Source organism: Podarcis erhardii (assembly GCF_964252035.2).
Source record: "Podarcis erhardii genome assembly, chromosome: 9".
Taxonomy (NCBI): Eukaryota; Metazoa; Chordata; class Lepidosauria; order Squamata; family Lacertidae; genus Podarcis; species Podarcis erhardii.
In genome coordinates, this window is record NC_138512.1 from 60,312,374 (window position 1) to 60,335,781 (window position 23,408).

Genomic DNA, 23,408 nt, shown 5'->3' on the forward strand with positions numbered 1-23,408 from the left:
CTGGTATCACTGGAACTCAAAGAAGCAGCACTCCTGTGGATTTCAGTGACCTACTGGTAACCAAACCTGGTATAAGTAGTAGAAAAATAGATGGGTATTCCTACTGTGCATATAAAAGGAGAAAGTCAGGACAAAACTAGAAGCTAGGAAAAAGCCCTGACAGAGCCATTAGGGGAGTTGTGGTTCAATGGGTAACAGTAACTGCGGGTTCAAGTTGTATTAGACTGGTTTTACTCAGGTATAGTAACTTCCTGCACTTCCTCCTAGATTCTCAAAGGGGTGCTTTACTTACACAAAACCTCAGTGTGGTAAGGTAAATGATGGATTTCCCCAAGGCTATTGAGTGAGATTCAGAACTGAGTAGTAATGCAAATGTTCTGCTTTTAAATCCACCATTCCAGCTACTGAGATGAGGTAGGTCAGATTCCCATCTTCAGAATTCTGAGGATGCAGGTAAAGAGCAAAGCTCAAAGGCTACCTTATTTCATCTACTTTCAGAATAACATAGCCCCAATATGTTAAATAGCCTTAGGCTCAGACATATGCTGAATATTCTGAATTTTTTTAAAAAAAGACACAGACATTTTGTAATCACGGTAGAGGTAAAAAGCAGCTTCTCTCTCTACTCAGCAGTCCAACTACATTCAGCAAGGCTTATTTACAGGAGAGCATGCAGCCTTAGTTGTGTTTTGCTCCTGGGGTACCCCCATTCCCCATGAAGGGTGCACACACAGCAAGCCCGGCACACAGGGTATTGTATTTGCATAAACAGGGTCACAGCAGATTCTACCACAGCTCTCCATCTCCCTTCTCACACCTTGGCCTCTTCTGCACAGCACACACCTTGTTCTCTGTGTTAGGGGTAATGTAACTTAAACATAGTAAGCAACTGTTGTGCACATTCACCAGGAATCATAGAGAGTGTGCACATAATCTGTCAATTAAGAGCAATTGTGTACATTTTCCAGTCAGTATACATAATCTTCAGCAGACGTTGCGGAACGTGAGAAGACAATGACTTTTATATATTCTCTGGTCACTATGCATAATCTCAAACACTTCCCTCTTCACAGACAGATTAGGTGCACATCCTGTGTGAAGCCTAGTAAATGTGCACAATGGCCAGTTATTATGCACATTGACCACTTAACTTACATATATACCCACACCCACTGAACTGCCAAGTTCACTACTTCAGAAATAATGGGCTTTTTCAAAGAAGGTCTAGAAATATACAAATTTCCAGTAATAAACAAGAGAGAAAACATATGCAAATATTTGCCACAATGAGTTCTTACATATCAGAGAGAAATAGATGCTTTAAATTTCAGTGTCTGAACTACAAGAAATTACAGGGTTTTGTGTCTTGTATTGTGCCCCTCCCCCTTCTTTAAGAGGAATTTACTGGACACAATCTACTGGGAATTTCTCTTGCAGACAGTTGCCTTGTGCAACTCCTATTCTTTTCAATAAGAGGAACAGATGAGTGATTCCCATACTGTCTGTACAATCTGGTCCCTACCCTATTACTTACAATTAGCATGCAAGATGCAATAATATGATCCCACCCACTGCACCACTGAGAACCTTAACACAGTATTGACTTGCTTTTATCACCCACGGTTTGACGGACTTGTTAACTGTGCAAATTAAATCAATGGTATAAAATGTATCCTGAAAAGCAGCGAAGAAAATAAAATTAAACTGTTGCCTCAGGTTAGTTTTGTGCAGCAGGGATGCTCTGATTTATTTGACTGAGATCAGCAAACACCAGTAAGACAGAATGACTCAGACTCAAAAGGACTTCTAAAAGAAAATGGAATGCCAGATCTCCTCGTCTTAGAATAAGAGGGCATGCAAAGAAAACCAACATTTTGGCAGACTTATTTCTTCCAGTAAAGATAATCTGACAGCTGCTGAAGTGGGAAGTTTCAGCTATGTGGGTCCTGCACAGCTTTTTACACTCACACACTAAATCTGAAGAATGGCAAACCTTCATGAAAAACACACATAGACATAACAGTATGGGACAAACTCAAGTCAATATCATTATTTTGGTCTGTGTAGACCCACAAGGCAGAGGTAGAGAACCTTTTTGAACTTCTGAAGAAGGAAGCCTGTTGATGCTGCTGCTGCTGTTGTTGTGAGGGATTTAGAACCCAGATCTTCCTGCATAAGGAACCTCCTTGATTGCATAAGGGTTCTCTGCCAGTCGTGTAGTAGCAAATTAGGAAGTGCAGGGTCTCATCATGACTATCACAGGCACGCCCCTCTAAGATTATATAATAATATACTAATGATTAGAGATACATTGCAAGGATCAGTGCAGATCTCCAGGTGTTGCCCTTTAGCTAGTGCACATACATGGGCAAATGATTTTGAGTGCTTCAATATCTCTTTTTAGAGTGATGCTAGTTCTGTTTTATGAACAGAAACGGAACTTGCACACCATTCTCTTGAAACTGAAGCACCTTGTGTTTTCAGTGTTCCTAAATGTTTAGCTCTGGGTAAAGGACCCCGGGATGGTTAAGTCCAGTCAAAGGCGACTATGGGGTGCAGTGCTCATCTTGCTTCAGGCTGAGGGAGCTGGTGTTTGTCCACAGCTTTCTGGGTCATGTGGCGAGCATGACTAAACCGCTTCTGGCACAACAGGACACTGTGCCAGAGTGCACGGAAATGCCGTTTACCTTCCCATCGCAGCAGTACATAGCCAGTGTGGTGTAATGGTTAAGAGTGGTAAACTTGTAATCTGGTGAACCGGTTTGAGTCTTCACTCCTCCACATGCAGCTGCTGGGTGACCTTGGGCTAGCTTCACTTCTTTGAAGTCTCTCAGCCCCACTCACCTCACAGAGTGTTTGTTGTGGGGGAGAAAGGGAAAGGAGAATGTTAGCCGCTTTAAGACTCCTTTGGGTAGTGATAAAGCAGGATATCAAATCCAAACTCTTCTTCATCATCTACTTGCACTGGTATGCTTTCGAACTGCTAGGTTGGCAGAAGCTGGGACAGAGAAAAGGGAGCATACAGTAGCTAAAAAACTCCCCTTTCATGCAGCTTGAGTGGTTCTTGGACACTGTAGACAGGGACCCTTCTGCAGAAACAGGAACAGGTATTTGATCCCAGACAACCCCAAACCACTACACCACTGCATTGTGGACCTACATGAGGAGGGAGGATCAATGGGCTCATTCCCACCTCTATCCCTCACACAGAAAGGAAAATACATAGCAGGGAGAATGAATGAATAAAGATTCTTCAGAAATGAGTATTCTCACAGCAGAAGCAACTGGAAATGGGAACAATGCTGGCGGGTGGAAAGAGGAGAAGGACAGAGAAAGAGAAACATGACAGGATCAGCTGTGTTTTAGAGGCAGTGCCCTCAGGCGCTTAAATAGTCCTTATTTAACCACTGAAATATTTAAAAACATTCCTTCTTATTCTTCACTTGCAAATTTGGAAAACACACGGGCCAAGGTCATGCCGCAATGGAGGTCTGAAGCCATAAGGAACAGGCTTTAACAAATAAAAATATATAAACAATGGTGACGTTTTGTGTGGCAGAAGGCAGACTGGAACCAAATCTCGTAGGGACCTGGGTGAGGTGAGGTGGGTTGGGAATGTGAAGTGAAACAGGAGCACCGCCTGACAAAATGAGCTCCTCTGTGTTACACAGTATAAGGGCAGGAAGACCAAGGAACCAAGAGTAATCACACAGTATAAGGGCAGGAAGTCACACAGTATAAGGGCAGGAAGACCAAGGAACCAAGAGTAATAACGAAAAAACAAGAGCTGGGAAGAAATGGGGCCTTCCCCAACCTTGGGCCCTCCAGATGTTCTGGATTACAATTGCTATTTGCTTGTTTGTTTGTTTAATTTGTATACGGCCCTTCATCCATAGATTTCAGGGCAGTGCACAACATAACATTACAATATTAAAAGCACGCAATACAGAATAAGAAGCTGAAAACAAACCAATAATCCCGCCTCCCACAACACATTTAGAAGGTTGTAGAGGAACACTTCTGCATGGCGCCTAAATGCATTCCACAAACAGGGAGCCACTGCAGAAAAGGCCCTGTTCTCATGTTGCCACCCTCCGTACCTCTCATGGAGGCAGCACATTAAAAAGTGCCTCAGAGGATGATCTCACAGTCCAGTTCAATTCACATGGAGAGAGGTGCTCCTTGAGGTATTGTGGTCCTAAGCTGGTCTGAGGCTTTATAGGTCAAAACAAGCACTTTACAACAGACTGGTACTGGTGCGTGCTGTAGCGCAGACCTTTGGGTTGTCCACTTTACCACCATTGTAAAGGCCTCCAGAGTTGTGCCTAGTTGGACCTTGATGTATCCTGTGTGACAGATGAACTAGCAGAGTCCAGTCCAAGAACTGGCTGAAGCTCCCAGTTCTAATCTATTTGCCACAAATTCAGTGGGTAGCCGTAGGCAACCCATGATCTGGCAGCCTCAGTCCCCCTCGCTCCACCATGGGGGAGCAGATAGCCCTGCCTTAGAAACCTGCTATAACGCTATAGGTGCAATACTTCAAAATATTAGTTATTTGTGTTTATGAACTGGGAATATCATCATATGGTATGGGCACCTGTCTGTGGAGATTATGTTGGGACACAGTAAGAACTCTGGTCTATCTAGCCCAGCAGCTGGTCCTATCTAGACAGCTCTCCATAGTTTCAGGCAGACAACCATCCTAGCCCCACCTGAAGATAATGGGAACTGAACTTGGGATCTGTAGCATGAAAAGCAGATGCTTTACCACCAGGTTACAGCTCTTCTCCCAGAAGGGTGCTAGAAATAGTCTGAAAATAATCATGGTGCTATTCTCTGCAAACATCTATCTGCTGACAAATGACTGATAAGTGCTGGAGACTAAGATTCCAGCCAGAATGTCTTGCAACAGCTTACAAATGCTCTGTGTGTGGAGTGTGTGTGTTATTAAATATGCTTTTACTAATGCTTTTACTATTTCCCCTTTGACAGGCAACGAAGACCAGTTTAGCAGCCCTTTGCTATAGATTAATATTGTTGCTGCCCCTGCTAATGCAACACCCAATTTGTAAGTGTCTGACAACTTTTAAGCAACTTCTTGCAAGGATTATCAGCGCTGCTTTTATTAAGTTCATCCTGAGTGCAGTAGCCTAATCCTTACCGTATCTCATCCTTGCAGCAACCGGCTGAAACATTTCCAGTTTAACTAGAACCAGAGGAGGGACAAGAGGGCATTCAAGACCCATTATTCTTCCTCTAAAATCTGATGGGGCAAGTCAACGAGGGAAATCTGAAATAATGATGGATATTTCTGCCTTCTAGCCACTGCTGTAAACATTGACTCAGACTGCTAGTCCAGAGGGGTTCATCAGCATAATGCAATCTGACCTGATGAGCAACACTGCCTGCTGATTTTCACCCATGTGCCTGCTTTTATGTAACCAAACTTGTGAACCCAAAATGCCAACAATGGAGAACTGTTGCTCAAAGCCTCTCTGCGTTTTTCTCCTTTGTGAAGCCTTGAGTGATTGGATGCTTTCTTATTAATAAGTGTCCTTTGGCTTTCCACCCCATGCAAAGGCTGATTTGAAACTTGGCAAACCTGTGGAAAGGACCACACATACATGTGCTTGTACACACACACACTAACAAAGAGAATTCCAGAACTACTTCTTTGACAATGTGGAGCATGATATTTGGCCTCAAAAACTCTTGAGCCTTCATTTCTAGAATATTTGGTTTGGCTGCAAAGAATCTAGGTACAATGGCAATGTAGGAAATGACACTTACTCCAAACTTTCAAACATGCATTATTTAGAATAACCACTAAATACAAAAAATTCCTTCCAGTAGCACCTTAAAGACCAACTAAGTTAGTTCTAGGTATGAGCTTTCGTGTGCATGCACACTTCTTCAGATACACTGAAACAGAAGTTTCCAGACCCTTCTATATAGTGAGAAGGTGGGGAGGGGTATTACTCAGAAGGGTGGTGGGAATGGGTGATTGGCAGATAGCTGTGATAAGCCTGTTGACGACTCTTAACGACTGCAATAGGTCTTACAGGAAAAAGCAAGGGGTGAGAAGGTGAAAAATGGCTTTGTCATGTATAATGAGATAAGAATCCAATGTCTTTGTTCAGACCAGGTCTCTCCATGGTTTTAAGTTTGGTAATAAGTTGCAATTCAGCAGCTTCTCTTTCCAGTCTATTTCTGAAATTCCTTTGTAATAGAACAGCTACTTTGAGATCTTGTATAGAATGTCCTGGAAGATTGAAGTGTTCTCCTACTGGTTTCTCTGTCTTGTGATTCCTGTGATTCCACTAAATACATTTTTACATCTAAGCCAAGATGGCAAAATACTAAATCTAGTTGTCTACTGTCATTTGATTGTCTCTTAGGAGTCTCCTTATCCTACTACTTATAGTTTATGATTACTTTCTTAAAAATCTAATTTTCCAAAGAATGCTCTAATGCAGGTATGGGGGAACTTTTGGCACTCTAGATATTGCACATCTTTTACCATCCCTGGCTACTGGCCATGCTCGCTAGGGCAACATCTGGTGGACCAAAGGTTTCCCACTCATGCTCTTAAGGTTAAATATGTAGTGCCATCTCTAAAGCTAAGCACATCTGGTCATTGCTAGTACCTAGACAGGAAACTGGTGAAGACAATGGGATTATAATCAACCTTATACACAAAGCCAAAAAAGTTGCTACCTGTTTTGTTTTGCTTTTTAAATTAACCAGCCTACCATTCCTCATCAGCCAACACGTTTCCTTGGTGGCCACAGAAAAGATGCTTCCTTTCACTTTGGATTTGGATTTGATATCCCGCTTTATCACTACCCGAAGGAGTCTCAAAGCAGCTAACATTCTCCTTTCCCTTTCTCCCCCACAACAAACACTCTGTGAGGTGAGTGGGGCTGATAGACTTCAGAGAACTGTGACTGGCCCAAGGTCAGCCAGCAGCTGCATGTGGAGGAGCGGAGACGCGAACCCGGTTCCCCAGATTACGAGACTACCGCTCTTAACCACTATACCACGCTGGCTCTCGACTGGTCAGCATGCAGCACTTGCATTCAGCATGGAACACAGTAGACTGAGATATGGGGGGCAGGGCAATTTCGCCTTTCTCCACCTGCCTACTCACTCAGTTGCATGAAATTCTAGTGAGTAGTTAGATACAAGGCTGTATACCAGGGGTGCCTAACCTGGTGTCCTCCAGATCTTCCTGGACTCCAACTCTCATCAGCTGCAGCCAGATTGGCCAATGGTCAGGGATGATGGTGGTCATAGATTAGTTGGAGGGGGCAGTCACACCGTGTGAGGAAACTCCAGTTCCATCCTCAACAAATGCTTTGTAAACAGCAGCAGCATTGTGACATGCTCTGGCTGTGCTATGCCTATTGTAAAAATGCTAGCACTGATGTAGCCAAAGGATACAGCATCCACCTTAAAACTGAGTCATTCATACCCAAGTTCCCTCCCCCGCCCAGTCCAATTTTATTAACCCAGCAATGTGTGTGATTTATCCCTTTAGAGGGGAAAGAAAGTATGCACCATAATTGCAAAGGTGTTCCAAATCTATAGCAAACGCTGCAGAAAATTATCTTGGCTTCATCATATCCCTCCCACATGCACTTATCAAAGGAGAAGAGGACGAATGTATAAAAAAGTTATGATCAGCCACATGCAACACGATGTAACACATTCATCTTGCTCTTTTAGCAACTGGGGTGGGGCTGTGCAGAAAAAGGAGACCTGTGACCTAGCATAAAAATGAGAGAAGTATGGAATGATAACGACAACGTGATAAGGTATCTGACCCACCCACCTTTTGCCCCTTAAATTCCCCCCAGCCATCTGTGTAAGATTGCATCTGAAATAGTAAGTTGCTTGAAAGAGCCAGCTATTCTATTTCCTATTTACTGTTTCCATTTGTACACTACTGGCTATAAGAAGGTTCTGTTAAACCTCTGCTATAATCCAGTGAGTCATAGGGGCATAGGGGGCCTCAGATGTGGGTGCATAGCATTGCTCACTGAAAGTAGGGACTATTCCCCAGCTTGGAAGAGGGCAACTCACAAAACATACAGACTATGCTCGTTTTCTTTAACACACTGTATTCTAGTAGCAATATTTAACCACACGCATAATTATCACTAAAATCGTATTAAATATAATTGAGAAAAAAATAGTAATAATACCATTCAGTGTATTGGCATTCCAGATAGGCAGCCATACCTATTTAGTGGTTGTCAATTGGGAAGAGTAGCATTAGTTCTTACTCCAATGTACTACCCCTTCCCAATAGGTACTGTTGAAGTTTTATACGAAACACCAAGTCTTGGGGTGCAATAAATATCCCTCAAGAGCTGGATGCAAGACTCATTTTAATGGAGAAATTAATACTGCATTTCATTTCATTTCATTACTGCAACATAAACTCCTTAATACTATGTAAAATGGCAGACTTCAGAAGTGTCTGTGTGGGCAGGGGTGGAAGGAAGGAAGAGGAACACCCCATATCGAATGTGGAGGATATGGGCACATTTGAACCTGGAACTTCAGGTTGAAGAATTCACAAAGGCACTTCCCCCGGGTTAAGAACTTAATTCGTTCTGGAGATCCGTTCTTAACCTGAAACTGTTCTTAACCTGAGGTACCACTTTAGCTAATGGGGCCTCCCGCTGCCGCCGTGCTGCTGCCACACGATTTCTGTTCTCATCCTGAAGCAAAGTTCTTAACCTGAGGTACTATTTCTGGGTTAGCGAAGTCTGTAACCTGAAGTGTCTGTAAACCGAGGTACCACTGTATGTGCTTTGCCTGCTTTTCTTTCTAACTCAAAACTCAATCTAAAAATAAAAATAAAAAATTATCTGAACACTTACCCTGCCACAACCCATTCTGACATTATAGGAAGGTTTCAGGGTCTGAAACTCAAGGGTGGAGCCTTTACCATAACATGACCAAAAGTGAAATAAGAACAAGCACAGAGAACAAAGGTTTAAATTGCTCTTCTGTGGCTTTTTATTGGATGCCCACTACGTAAATAGACCCAACTTCACTCCCCAGGTAACCTAATACGAAGTGAAGGAGCATTTGTACACAGAATGGATTTCATGGAAGGGATCTTCTTCCCTCCACTGTAGTAAAGGACAAATGTAGTAAAGTGACCGTGACAGATGGTACGTAAGGTGCCTGAAAGCTATGGCCCAGGGGACAGCAACAATGGATCATGCTGGAAGCCTCTTTCCTTGCAATGGGTGCAGGTCCTGCTATCTGCCTTTCCCTGACCCATGGCCTCATGTACCTGCTACTTAGGAGAACAATAGCCAGAGTACTGTGTTAGAGCAGGAAACTGGAATCAGAAACTGCTCTGTGCTGGATTCTGAAGCTGTGATGAATGGAGGAGCAAGAGCTTTTGGGGTGCTAATGCTGTGAGCCCTTCCATCCTATGCTCTGGTAGTGTATATATGTAAATAAAACCATATATCCTAAAGACACCACAGTCTTCCATCATTCTAAGGAAGCTGAACCCTGGAGAAGAACTTGGTGTCTTTCAAAGCTCAGAGAGTGGGATGCAGTGTAATATTGCTTCATTTTGTTTTGTTTATTTTTGCTGTTGTTTCAACCAACATGGTAATATCAACCACCCAAAAAGAATATACATCATATACAATATATGCATAAATACAACAATAAAACACAATAGCAACCAACAGATGACGATGATGATGATAGATACAAACTAATTTCAGATAACACAACACAACATAACAATGCTTGGTGGAAAACATGATTGCAAGACTACGTTGAACAGAAGATATTGCATAGCTAAACTGGGGATGCGGGGAGAATGGACAAAAAGATGAAACACACATCTACTGTCAATGTCACACATTCGTACTCAATCTTCTTTCTTTGTTAAAAAGGACACACATAACCTTACAAGTTTAAACACAAAGGGTACTCATTCTTCAAAACTAAACTGTGATCTGCATTACAAATGCAAGATCACAAGATGGCACTTAGGAAGGTTTTCACAAGCACGTAATATCTCTGTATTTCTCTTCTTCCAGAGAGTTCTATGCCAGTGCTTCGTTTGCTTTCTCTCAGAGGCTGCTTGGATTCCTAACTGATCGATATAAGCACACCTGACCCTGTACTGTGGGTTTTTACATCTTAAGTTCACACACATCTCCTGTTTCAGAGCCAATAATGGTGGGGAAAGAAGAAACTAATGGGGGGTGGGGAGAAGAGAGAACACGGCACACTCAACTGCTTATGGCAGGGGTAGGCAACCTAAGGCCCGGGGGCCGGATGTGGCCCAATCACCTTCTCAATCCGGCCCGTGGACGGTCTGGGAATCAGCATGTTTTTACATGAGTAGAATGTGTGCTTTTATTTAAAATGCATCTCTGGGTTATTTGTGGGGCATAGGAATTTGTTCATCCCCCCCCAAAAAAAATAGCTCGGCCCACCACATGGTCTGAGAGACGGTGGACCTTATTTAAAGTCCTTTCCCTAGATTCTCAGCTTGCATTTAAAAGACAAAAAACCAAATTTCACAGGTTTCCCACTCCCAGCACAGAAATGCAAGGAAACCAGCACTGACAGAATTCCATTCCATTTCATTCCTCAGTAAAAAGTAAATATGATCCCACCTTCTAGGAACCTGGCCAGCACTGCAAGGTACTTTGATAACTGGCACTTAGAAGTCATGGAATAAGAGGAGAGATTATTTTATGGGTCAGTAACTGGTTAAGGAACAGGAAGCAAAGAATAAGGGGCAGTTCTTCCAATGTAAGGAATGACAGAATAGTAGAGCTGGAAGGAACCAGGAGGATCATCTAATCCAAACTCTTGCAATGCAGGAATCTTTCACCCAACATGGGGCTCAAACCCACAACCCTGAGATTAACAAGAGTCTTAAGCTCTACCAACCAAAGAGTGGAGTTCCCCATGGATCAGCATTGGGACCTTTGCTTTTTAAGCTGTTCATCAATGTTAGGGATAAACCATGAGGTAGGCCAAGTTTGCTGCTGACACCAAATAGTTCAAAATGGGTAGTAAAATGGCAAATGTGATTCACTGTAAGCAAATGTAAAACAATGTACACTGAGGCAAAACAACAACCTTAATGTGGCTCAATCATCACTTGTTTTCTGGTGAGTGGTAAAATCTTGATTGTTTAAAAACGGATTCTGGTTCAGATGTTTAAGGACCAGTTGCTGGTCTTCCCCCCCGTGCTGCTGCTACCTTTTAAAACCACAGTTTATACCATTTTTATTTCTGCATTTTACTTTACAGTGTATTCTTCTTTACTGTTTTCTATTTTAAATCTTCAGGATCAAAAACATGGGGTATTAAATGTAGTAAATACAATAATAAAACCGAGCAGAGCCTTTTTGGATACTTAGAAAGATCTAGCACCCATTCCAACTAAATCTGTTAATTCCCCGCACCCAGCATGTCATATTTTGCAGGCTCTGCCAATGCAAGCTCTCTTTCTCACCCTGTTAAGACACACACACACACACACACACACACACACACACACCCTAGTTCATTTGAAGTTGAGCATGTGCGTTTGAGAGTGAGAGACAGACGCCTGCCCACAGCTGTCACAGTCAGCCCTACAGCAGGAAGCACAAAGTAATGCAGCAATTCCACCATTGGAAAGAGAACACCCATCTGTTGTTCCCTGGAAAATTCCTGGAGGCTAGATGTGTGTGAAACGCCCTCGTTATAAGCCTTTTGTTTGGTACAGATAGCACTACAGAATATGGAAGGTAATGAGCCACAGGGGAGACCAACTAGGAAAAGGGCAGATGAGAATCCATCAAACCAGACCTTCTTTTGCTTTCCTTGCTCAGGAAGGGGGATTAACAACATGTAAGGGAACTTTTGGGACCCAGCAAGATTGTTAAACTACTGGAAATGCCAGACATTTTCTTTTTAGGCTAGTCAGAGGATTTCATTAAAAGATTTTTTGTCCTTGTTGGAGCGTTGGTGAGTTATGAAAGTCACTCAAAGGCCAAAGGTTGGAATAATCTTCTAATCTGGAATCCCTATACAGTGGTACCTCGAGTTAAGTACTTAATTCGTTCCGGAGGTCCGTTCTTAACCTGAAACTGTTCTTAATCTGAAGCACCTTAGCTAATGGGGCCTCCTGCTGCCACCGCGCCACCGGAACCCGATTTCTGTTCTTATCCTGAAGCAAAGTTCTTAACCTGAAGCACTATTTCTGGGTTAGCAGATGTAACCTGAAGCATATGTAACCTGAGGTACCACTGTAGTTATTAGGGTGAGCAGCCTATTACCTCAGGTCTGAAAACCAGCATCTTGAATTAAGTGCAGATACTCTAGCAGTTAGTATCCAATTTCCAGGTGCCAACTCTATGACGTAACATTGACAAGAATAAGGAACAGAGTTTTTACAAGGTCTGGTTCAGTTCCCTTTAAATATTTCAGTGTAGTACAGTATCATATCAAAATAATTTCTTTAATTACTGAGTGCTGGAGAAGACCTGTTTATGATTGTATTTTGGGAATGATACATTTTCTTATGTAGCTGGATTGTTTTATACTTTCTGGGTGTCCCATGCTCATATTATAAAGTAGTTGTGCTCTATGTTACAATTCAAGCACTGCTAGGAGTTGTTTCTTTTTGTTTTCCAATGTGTTTCTTACCAATAAAAAATTTAGTGTGGTGCGAGCAAATTTTATTCTGAAAGTGCAGCCCGGAGAAAAAAAAGTTTGACAACCACTGCTTTAAAATCTTATAAAGCAGAAAGCAATTACAGTGGTGCCTTGGGTTACAGACGCTTCAGGTTACAGACTCTGCTAACCCATAAATAGTACCTCGGGGTAAGAACTTTGCTTCCGGATGAGAACAGAAATCGTGCTCTGGTGGCGCGGCAGAGTGGTACCTTAGCTAAAGTGGTACCTCAGGTTAAGAACAGACCTCCAGAATGAATTAAGTTCTTAACCTGAGGTACCACTGTAATAAAAATAAAATAAAATGGAGGCAGAAGCAACAACAATAACACAAAATAAAGTACCGTAGACTCGGAGATACGGCAACAGAATAAATTCACAAAGATCTTGGGAGAACAACAGTTTTAACCAATGCTAGTCCAATCAGAGTAGACTCATTAGAGTTAACAGACATGACTAACTTAGGTTCATTAATTTAAATGGGTCTTGTCTGAGTAGATGTAGCTGGATACAACCCAGTGTTTTTATCTAGCACCCAAAAGGCTGAAAAGAGTAGGTACCAGCTGTGGGCCCCTGGTAGAGTATTTCACAAGCAGTCCACCACCACCAAGGAGACTCTGCGCTTGGTCACTACCAACTTCAACTCAGAACAAGGAATGTTCAAATAGAGACAGCTAGTTTTGACTGCTAGAAGCTACCATAGTGTGAAGGGCACGATAAAAATGGTTTAAATAAAAGGAAATTATATCCTTCAAAATAAGTTTTTGTTAACAGGAGACTTTATTTTTGTTTCTTTGTAAATGAGCCAGAATTTAAGATTTAACTCTCCATTCAAGACTCATCTGGTGTCTTAAAAAAACAAAAACCTTCATTGACACAATATTAAACCTATGGGAAACAGGACAAACTTTGGTTGGCTTGGCCAATTATAAGTTTTCAGGTCGATGGTTCAGTTGATGGCTGACCATCTTGGCACCATGAGCTGATGGCTGTTTGAGAGTTTGGTCCCAGTAGGAGATGTTTCCATAACTGAGATTAATATGTTAGCAGCCTCATTAGGAGGCCAAGCTGTAAAGCTGAGGACAAAAATGTTCCAACAAATATTTCAGTATCTTCCATGACTGATACTTCCAAGGCCTGAATTTTCAGGAGCAACTGTTGTCCAGATAAGATGGGGTGGAATTGCATGGGGCGATCAAACTGTATAATGACCATTTTTAGCACCTTCTAACAAGAAAGGATTCATTATGGCAACCAATACATTGGACACAGCTGGAGCATTACATGTAGAGTTCAAGAAAGGTATTTTTTTGGGAAGGGACTCTGGTTCAGCGGCACAGCAAATGCTCTGCATGTAAAAAGGCCTTCAATTCAATCACTGTCAACTGCCTGAAATGCTAGAGAGCTGTTGCCAGTCACCAAGCTGAATTTATTTATTTTGTTATTGTTACATTTATACCCCACCCTTCCTCCAAGGAGCTCAAGGTGTCATACATGGTTCCCGCCCCCTATTTTTATCCTTAGAACAACTTTGCAAGGTAGGCTATTCTGAGAGATAGTTACTAACCCAAGGTTCACCCAGTGAGCTTCAGGACCAAGTGGGTATTGGAACCCTGGTATAATGTAGTTTCCTGTAAGACATCACTAGGAGAAATATCTCCATTTTGAACTATGTAAACCAGGCGTAGGCAAACTTGGCCCTCCAGATGTTTTGGGACTACAACTCCCACCATCTCTAGCTAACAGGACCAGTGGTCAGGGATGGTGAGAGTTGTAGTCCCAAAACATCTGGAGGGCCGAGTTTGTCTATGCCTGACGTAAACAAAATAATTTCTCTTTTCCTTCAAAGTTAAACTGCGGACATTTTTTAAACCATCTGTTGATTAAATTTAGTAATAGCCAGTATTGACAAGGTATTGTTCTTACTCTGCCAGTGTTTTCAGTAAATGAGTGAAGTCAAGAAATTATTTGTTTGGACACCAGCAGAAGGGAATCCCCGAGGTCCTCCAAAGCATGGAAATTCAGTTATGGAAAGATCAGCAGGATCCACCCATTTGCTGCTTGGTTTGTTTTATTTTGCTGCCTGCCAACCACGTGGAGCCATCAGTGAGCAGGCACTTGAGAGGCTTCAAAAAATATTTTGTGCTGAGGTGGGGGGGGAGGGGGGAATTTCCTGTTACTCATTTTGCTGCCTTCTCTCATATGTCCCAAAGCTCAGGAGTGGAAGGATGATGATGATGGTGATGAAAATCATGTGAGGTGGGGGAGGCTGAAACTGGAGAACTGGGGCTAAAAAAGGTGAGCATACTTTTACTTCCCCCAGATCTGGTTGCCCCAGTAGGGGAAGCCTTCTTCCCTTCTAGAGAAAGGAACATAGCAGCAGAACCCAGAGAGGGCATCAGTCAACCGTTAGGGGTGGAGGAGCCAGAGTCAGATGAGGAGCTCACAGTCTGGTCACTCAAGACCTGGCCGTAGGCTCATGGGAACAGATGCATCTTTGCCGACTCAGTGAGTGTCTGTACTCTTGGCAGTCTTGCAAGGCACCAGAGCCTCACAAGTGAGCACGCCTTGCCACATCTTCAGAAGAGTAGCAGATGGACATGCCGCCTTGTGAGGACAACTCTGCTGCTTCCTTGCAGTTCCGACCTCCTTCCCTTGATCCTGGACTCCTTGAACTCGGGCTGCTGCTTCAAGCTGGACGGGAGCCAGGACAGTTGCACAGAAGAGCTAGCACACAGCTGCTCGAGGAACGTTTTGAAAATGTGGGGGTAGGCGAAGAAATGCAGGAATCCCCCTGCTGCGGCTGTATTTGTTTTGCTGCCTACAGTAGGCAGCTGCTGGAGATGGTCCTCAGCTGAGTATGTGGGTGTGTTGAGAAGGATATGGCTTCTGTTGTTGCTGAATGCCCTACAGTGGGGACTACTCCAAAATGGCTGGAATGGGGAAGCCCAGTACAGAGTCACCTCTGTTATTATCACCATCATCATTCTCACTCTTTTCCTGATTGTTCCAAAATTCTTGGGGGGGGAGAGACCCAGTGCAAAGGCATCATTATTATCACATCATCTTCACCTTTCTGCTGCTTCTGCCCAAGGGGCAGTGCAGTGCAGTGCAAAGGCCTCATCATCATCATCATCATCATCATCATCATCATCATCATCAGCTTTTCTCCGTTCCCAAATTGTTGGGTTTTTGTTGGGGTGGGCATTTCAGAAGCATCATTATTATCACCACCTTTTTCTCCTGCCTGGCCCACAGGAGGGGTCACCCCCAAATTGTTTGGGGAGGAGACAATACACTCTAGAGACAGAAACATTATTATGTCTCCTAAATCCCCCTACTTTTGAGTTGCATATAGATGATGCTCAGCCTCGAACATCACACTAGTCTAGGCCAGTAGTGTTCAATTACTGCTCTGGTGAGTTGACTTTCATGTACCTTCTGCTTATTTTCCATGTATTTCTTTTCTGTCCCACAAAGATAATAATAATAATAATAATAATAATAATAATAATAATAATAATAATAATAATGCAGCCAGCATTATTTGTGACTACCTGTGACTCCATAATTGCATTTTTGCATTTTCTCATACAGAATTCTAGGGATTGGTGTCACAAAATTATTCTGATAGCTTTTCAACTTAATAATAAAGCACAGATCTTAAAAAGAAGGGGTGAACAGACTTTTCTCAGTGGAGACTTGGGGTGCAGGTTTATCTGCAGGCCCATAGTCAAGCTGTTGTTGATTTCCAGGTTTTAGTTTTCTTGTTTCTAAAGCCTCTCTCACCCTCTGCTATTTCTGTTCAACGTAAACAGCTATTGCGCCAGTTCCACTTACAGATTTATTCCATTTGATACACTTATTACCTCCATAATCATTTATTGATTGAATCATATGGTATGAAATTGGAGGGAACAATAAAACTTACTGTTTTGAGCCAGAGCTTGAAGCAGACAGTCCAAGCACCCCTCCAAGCTATCAGCTGAGCTGTCAACAGCTGTTATCTTCAGCTTCTTCAAGGCATCGCTTAGATTATCTGCTTGGATAACATGAAGGAGAAAGCAAAATCAGTGTCCTGGTCTGTCAATTGTAGCTTATGGATTTAAAGTGCAAATCAACATAGATAAGGTGATGCCAACAAGTGCGCCGACAAAAGACATTGACTATTTTATCTCTCCCATTCCCTGATGCCAACAGGGCAAAGACTCTCTTTAGCTGGGGGGGGGGGGACAACAACAGACCCACAGCAGCCAGTTGGCTACAGGCCACACACTCGCTATCCACCAAGTCACACAACAAGCAAAAGGCATTCTAAACTCAGTATTAGGGCAATACACAAAACACTGGGCATTTTGAGTTCTTCAGAACTCTTCATCAGTCTAGATCAGGAGCAGCGACTCCAACCCTGGTTTGAAGAGCCATTTGGCGCCTAGCTTATATATCCAAGTTTCTAACACTGGAGATAACTGACAGTGGAACCATGAAGTCTGCAATCAGTCACTGTTCCTTCTTCCAAGAAGCCTTTGGTGCAACCAGAAATCTGCCTAGCACCTAATGCCTCATTTTAATGTGCTATCTTCTCCCACACTGCAATTTAAGGACTATGACCAGATGAAGGCTCCATGGTTTCACCATCAGCCTATTTTCTTTCCCCCTCTCCTTTGTTTTATTTATAGCCTGGTGAAGAACTCAAAAGTTTGCACACTATAGTTATTATATTCTGATATGACATTGATTCTAGAATTTTTGATGTATTTATTACATTGATATCATCACTTTCATCCAAAGACTTAAAGTTAGCCTATATTGTGCTCTCACACACAATAATTGATTATACAGGACTAAAGCTGGAATCAGAAAATATTATTTGTAGTTATTTATTTTTTAAAAAAAATCTTCACCATCATAGAAGTCATCTCATACATTGACCCTGTACAAGGGTAGCTATATTGAGGTTAACCCTAACCCTATAACATAACCAATTATTACAGAATCAATTGCCAAACACAACTGTATAGTTGCTGTGTTCTGGATACAGAAGCAATTGAGCTACTTTACTCTTTTCCATTTTGTCAGAGAATGAGGAAACTTTCAGGAATGAAAAAGAAAGAGGCCAAGAAGTTCCAATGATGAAACGAATACTCTGCCCCCTGATCATATTTTAAAATAGGTTTTCTGTGGATGCACATTTATGTTCCCATAAAGCATGCCTGGCACTAGCACCTGAAATATTCTGTTTATTCAAGAGGCATAGTAAGTGCTAACAGCTGCAGCTTAGTTGTTGTTTTTCCTTCTCTTTGCCAGATGATGACTAACCTTACATGTGAATGGCTTAGCCTTTTAAAAAGACACAAGGAATAATTCAGATTCCATGCCCACTAAGACTGTAATCCTAATTGTCCTTATTTGGAAGAAAGTCCTATTGAAACTGAAGGGGAATGAAATGCACACCACAGTGCTAAGTCAGCAAAGCAGAGATATGTCTCCCCCCAAACAATGATAAATACCTCCTATATCTGCTAAGCAACACAATTATTATCCTAATCCAAATCCTGCCATATGACAACTTTGTGGTATGTCTATCTCTTGCAAATTCCAAGGCTTGTGAACAACAAAAGTGTAAAGCATTTATTTGTTTATATTTAAAGTATTTTATGCAGTATTCAGGGTAAAAACCATTCCAAGGTAGTTTACAGTGCATAAAATACATAGAAAATTATCTATAAGAAAACAACCAGCAAAATAGTAAACAAGACAGCAGGGGACATCTGTCATTGTAACTCAGCTCAAAAAATATTTTAAACCATTTCAAAATCAGCATCATAATAAAGCAATCAAGAAAAACAATCAGTTCTTAAACCTTGATTAAGGGGACATTTGCACCTCAGCATTCCACAGCCAGTAGGTTAAAATATGTACCGTATTTTTCGCTCTATAAGATGCACCAGACCACAAGACGCATCTAGTTTCTGGAGGAGGAAAACAAGAAAAAAAAAATCTGAATCTCAGAAGCCAGAACAGCAAGAGAGTTCGCTGCGCAGTGAAAGCAGCAATCCCTCTTGCTGTTCTGGCTTCTGTGATAGCTGTGCAGCCTGCATTTGCTCCATAAGACGCACACACATTTCCCCTTACTTTTTAGGAGGGAAAAAGTGAGTCTTATAGAGCAAAAAATACGGTATGTATTTGGATAATAGTAATTCCTATACACATTAGGTAAGTATATATGGAACTGGAATTGTTAGCTTGAATAATGATATAGTACACCTTTTATTTTTATTTTATTCAATTAAGCTGTTCCTGAAGAAGATGAAGAACTCCATAGCTACAGGATTGCTAACCAATGGGGCATCCACATGAGGCAATCTAAAATATAGTTGCTTCAATTCCACTTCTTCCTTGCTGTAGATAATTGAACAGTCTCATTTCCTTCGGTGTCTCATATATTTTGAGAGATTCGTAATGGGAGTCCACTTCAAAGTGATGCACTAGATCAAACAAGTCAGAAGCTCATGGCTTCTTCGGTTGCATTGCACTCCCACCCCTCGGTATTAAACTCTTCCCCCAAAGCTTCCTTCCACTTCTCCTTGTGGCTGATAAGCAACTATCCTGTGTTCTGCTGAGTGCTTGCTAAAAGACAGAGATGATTGGCTGATGTATTTCCTCAAAGTGACTAGAATTTTTTTCCTGAATTGGTAATTTACCTGCTGGTAGAGTCTGGAACCAGTGATTTATATGTGTGTGTGTGTGTCCATCTCAAGAAAAAAAAAACAGTATGGAGCAGTCTGAATTTAGGATGAGGCAGAGAATGGCAGAGGAAGCAGATGTTTACAGTTGGAACCAACACGGCTACCTATCTGTAACTTTACAGTTGGAGTTAGCTAAAATTGGGCGCAGCTTTTGCTGCAACAATTGTTCTTTCAGAATCTGATGCAAGATTAGAAGTTGGGCTACCAGCTTTAGAAGCCATAAATTCTCTTTTAGAGGAAATTACACACTGTACACTGGCTCCCTCAGCCAATAAAGCAACATGAACGCCGCAACCCCAGAGTCATCCACGACTGGACTTAATGGTCAGGGGTCCCTTTACCTAAAACCATCAAGGATACATATCAAACTTTGCCTTGTTTCCGCAACTTGGTCTCAGATACATTACAATCAAACAACAACATCCAAAAACTCTTTGCTTTGATGTCCAATATGGGTCCGCTGTATAATACTTTAAAAATTAATTTTGATGTTTCAGAAACGAATTGCTCCAACAAGAAGGCAAGCAGGTAGATTTCTACCTAACAGAAAGATAAAACTGCCAAAATCAAAACAAAGCACAACAATGAAAGAGGCTTATTTTATAGTATTCCCTCATGCAGAAAGGATCTGGGTTGCATTTTGAGAAAGAGCATATGCCATGAGGAGCATCCTTGTAATTATTCAAATATTATTCCAGTTCTCTAAAGGTACTGAAAGAAGATTCCAAGCACATCTTAATGCAGCAATGTATCTCCTCCAGTTCCCCAAAGTGTTAGTTATGAAAAGCATTTTCACTCCTGTTTTAAGCATCACAAAGGAGTGATATAACAGACCACTAGAGGTGTCTGAGGAAGCAAAAAATTCACTGGCCAGTTCCTTTGCAGCGGAAGTCTGAAAGCATCAATTTGGATGAGGTAGGGGAGGGTGGAGTATAAATAAATTATTATTATTATTATTATTATTATTATTATTATTATTATTATTATTATTAGTGTCAGCTAGGGTGCCCACCCCCAAAGCCCACTCTGCCAGGGAAAATCAATTACTTATCAAGACATATGAAAATCAATCTGTTCCCCACCCCAAAACTACTATACATCTTCTAGTCCTTGAAGTGCCTGTCTGCAACCTACCTAGAATCTGAGTTGAAATGTGGACCTCTGATGTCATCAAATCCTCAGAAGTCCTGATCCAGACTGGGCCACCTGCAATTTGCATTTTCGAAAAAAAAATGTTTTGGGGTTTTTGGCAATGCAAATTGCAGGCATGTAGAGCAGTTTAGATTAGGACTACTGGGTGGAAGCAAACGATCAAACCTCCTCTACTTCCCCATTTCAAAGCCCTTTTGCAAACAGTCTTTTGCTGCTCTTTAAACTTTCAAAAACTGTCACATTTGGCCCAATAGGAGATAAGGTATGCTGCCCAGAAAAGGTATTTTCCACTCTGATGAACACAATACAGAGTTAGAATGGGAAGGTCAGCTTCCTATTTGACTTAACTAAAAGATCAGTCCAGAAACATCCAATATTACTGGATATACCGTATTTTTCGCCCTATAGGACACACTTTCCCCCCTCTAAAAATAAAGGGGAAATGTGTGTGTGTCCTATGGGCTGAATGCAGGCTTTCGCTGAAGCCTGGAGAGCGAGAGGGGTCGGTGTGCACTGACCCCTCTCGCTCTCCAGGCGTCGGTGCGCACCGACCCCTCTCGCTCTCCAGGCTTCAGGAAGCTATCTGCAAGCCTTGGGAACCTGGCGGGAGTGCCCGCCGGGCTCCCAAGGCCTGAGGGAAGCAGCCTGCAGCCCGAAGCACGGGGCACGCTCCGGAGCGAGCCCCGTGCTTCGCGCAGATGTTCGCAAGCCTTGTGAGCTCGGCAGGAGTTCCCACCGGGCTCGCAAGGCTTGCGGATAGCAGCCTGTTCTGGGGGCTGGGGTCGGGGAATATTTATTTATTTTTATTTCCCCCCCCAAAAAACGAGGTGCGCCCTATGGGCCAGTGCGCCCTGTAGGGCGAAAAATACGGTATTTCTCCTTTTAAATTGATGTGAGCAACTTTGGAAGACAATTAGCTGAAAATTGGAATACACATAGAATATATAATAATATATTTACCTATAATAGTAAATAAATATAAGTCTGTCAATCCAAGTAGTAAGTGGCCAATCTTGACTACTCCAGAACTGCTACAAGAAGACATGCCTTCTTATCATGCCTCTACTGCAGAGAAGTTTTTTATGTTCCTAGAGGTGTCAAGATAATGTTCCAGTCTGCTTTCTGAATTCAGAGGCAATGTATCTGACTTGGCTTATCTGCCAATTTGGCTGCAATGAATTCTTGCTTAAGAAAGCTGCAGGGCTTGAAAACTTTGTGGCACTGTCAGAAATATACTGGCATTTGCAACTACAAAAACCATCTTCCTAGGAAAATAATAGTGAGAGAAGTTGAGTGTCCGTTCTAGATAAGGATGCTCTCTGTCCGTTAATTTTCTGAGCAGAGTAAAATGGGGAGTTATTTTATATATACTTCATACATATTATTCCAATAAACAGTCTTGTGTAGTTACAGTATTTCCTGTCTAATTTATCTTCATGAAAAACTATCCGTGAGGTAGGTTAGGCTAACAGACAGTGACACGCAAAAGAACACCCAGCGAATTTCATGGCTGAATCAGAATTTAAATGAGGCAGCTAAGAAGGCATAGCCTCATTAGTACATGAAACTCTACAGATGAATATCAGGGTTAATAAAACTACAGTTAATGATCGTGTTTTATTTTAATAATGATCTCCCCTCTGCTTCATGAGATAAAAAGTGGTTAGAGGACGAAAGTGTTAGGTAGCAAGAACATGTCAAGAGTAGGGTGGTAACAAGGCGGGTGTAATGAAAACAATGGAAAAAACACACAAATTCTTATCCATGGAAATGAAATTCATTCTGTTGCAATTTATAAATAATAATTATAGGTCACAAAACAACAATATAAAGGACTGGATCCAAAAGATGTGCAATCAGAATTTTGCTTGTGCAGCAGAGTTGTTTTACTTCCTAGCCCTGCTGTGATGTCTTACCCTCTTCAGGATCATAAAACAAGAATAACATGAGGTATAATGCAGTAGAGGGCTAGACTTGGAAGACAAAATCAGAAGAAATTGTGGGACAGCAACCCTATGCCAGCAGCAGTGCCGTCCACTCATGCAAAGGATGTTCTATATCCCAGCCAAGGAATTCGCTGATACTATCAACATGCAGCACTGATCACACTTTAATGGCCTTGTTCAGACACATTAACAGCCTTGTGAACAAGTGTCTGGCTCATGCACTCCCTCATCCAATCTTCGCTTCTGGCATGGCCACAAGAAGATCAGAACCTCCGCTTCTGCTTTCAGTTACCCAAAGCTTGGTGTTACATCCAAACACTAAACTGTGGTTAGTTTTAACTATGGTTTACTGAAACATGCCAGCTTCATAAACCACACATGGCTTGTTCCAGTATGCCATAATTTAAGACTATCCACAGTTTGCTGAGCTTAAGACATACGTAATGCTAAACTGTGGTTAGTTAAAAACTGAAGCAAAACATTCTGATCTTCTTGTGGCCAAGGACAAGGGGTCACAAGCCCTTCAAATAAGCACACTTTGGGATTATGTCCAAACAGAGCTATTGCTTCACTAATATAACAAGCTTGAAATCAGAAGCAGAAATAGTCATCAAAAGGATTATATATAATGTATGCCATGTTGTTCTCTCTATAAAAGACATACAAGGTGTAATGCAACAAACATGACAATAAAAGCTGAAGGGTCTGTGTAGCTTTTCTGGTAAACAAAAAGAGAATGAAGAATTTTACTTTGCCTAATGTCTTATAGCTTGCTTATTGAAGAACAGCAAACATCAGCAACCTTGCAAATTAGCTTAGAAAAGTTACAACCAAAGCA

At 41.9% G+C, this 23,408-nt stretch overlaps 1 protein-coding gene across 4 annotated transcripts in view; it reads right to left on the reverse strand.

Annotated features, from left to right (window-relative positions):
- Positions 1–23,408, reverse strand: part of RAP1GDS1 (Rap1 GTPase-GDP dissociation stimulator 1) — a 104,030-nt gene that overhangs the window by 52,065 nt on the left and 28,557 nt on the right. For 3 of the 4 annotated variants that reach the window (XM_081876897.1, XM_081876895.1, XM_081876898.1), the window contains exon 2: positions 16,655–16,765. In XM_081876897.1, the coding sequence (XP_081733023.1) occupies positions 16,655–16,765 (111 nt within the window). The remainder of the gene's footprint in view (positions 1–16,654; positions 16,766–23,408) is intronic. The other variant, XM_081876896.1, reaches the window with a different exon arrangement.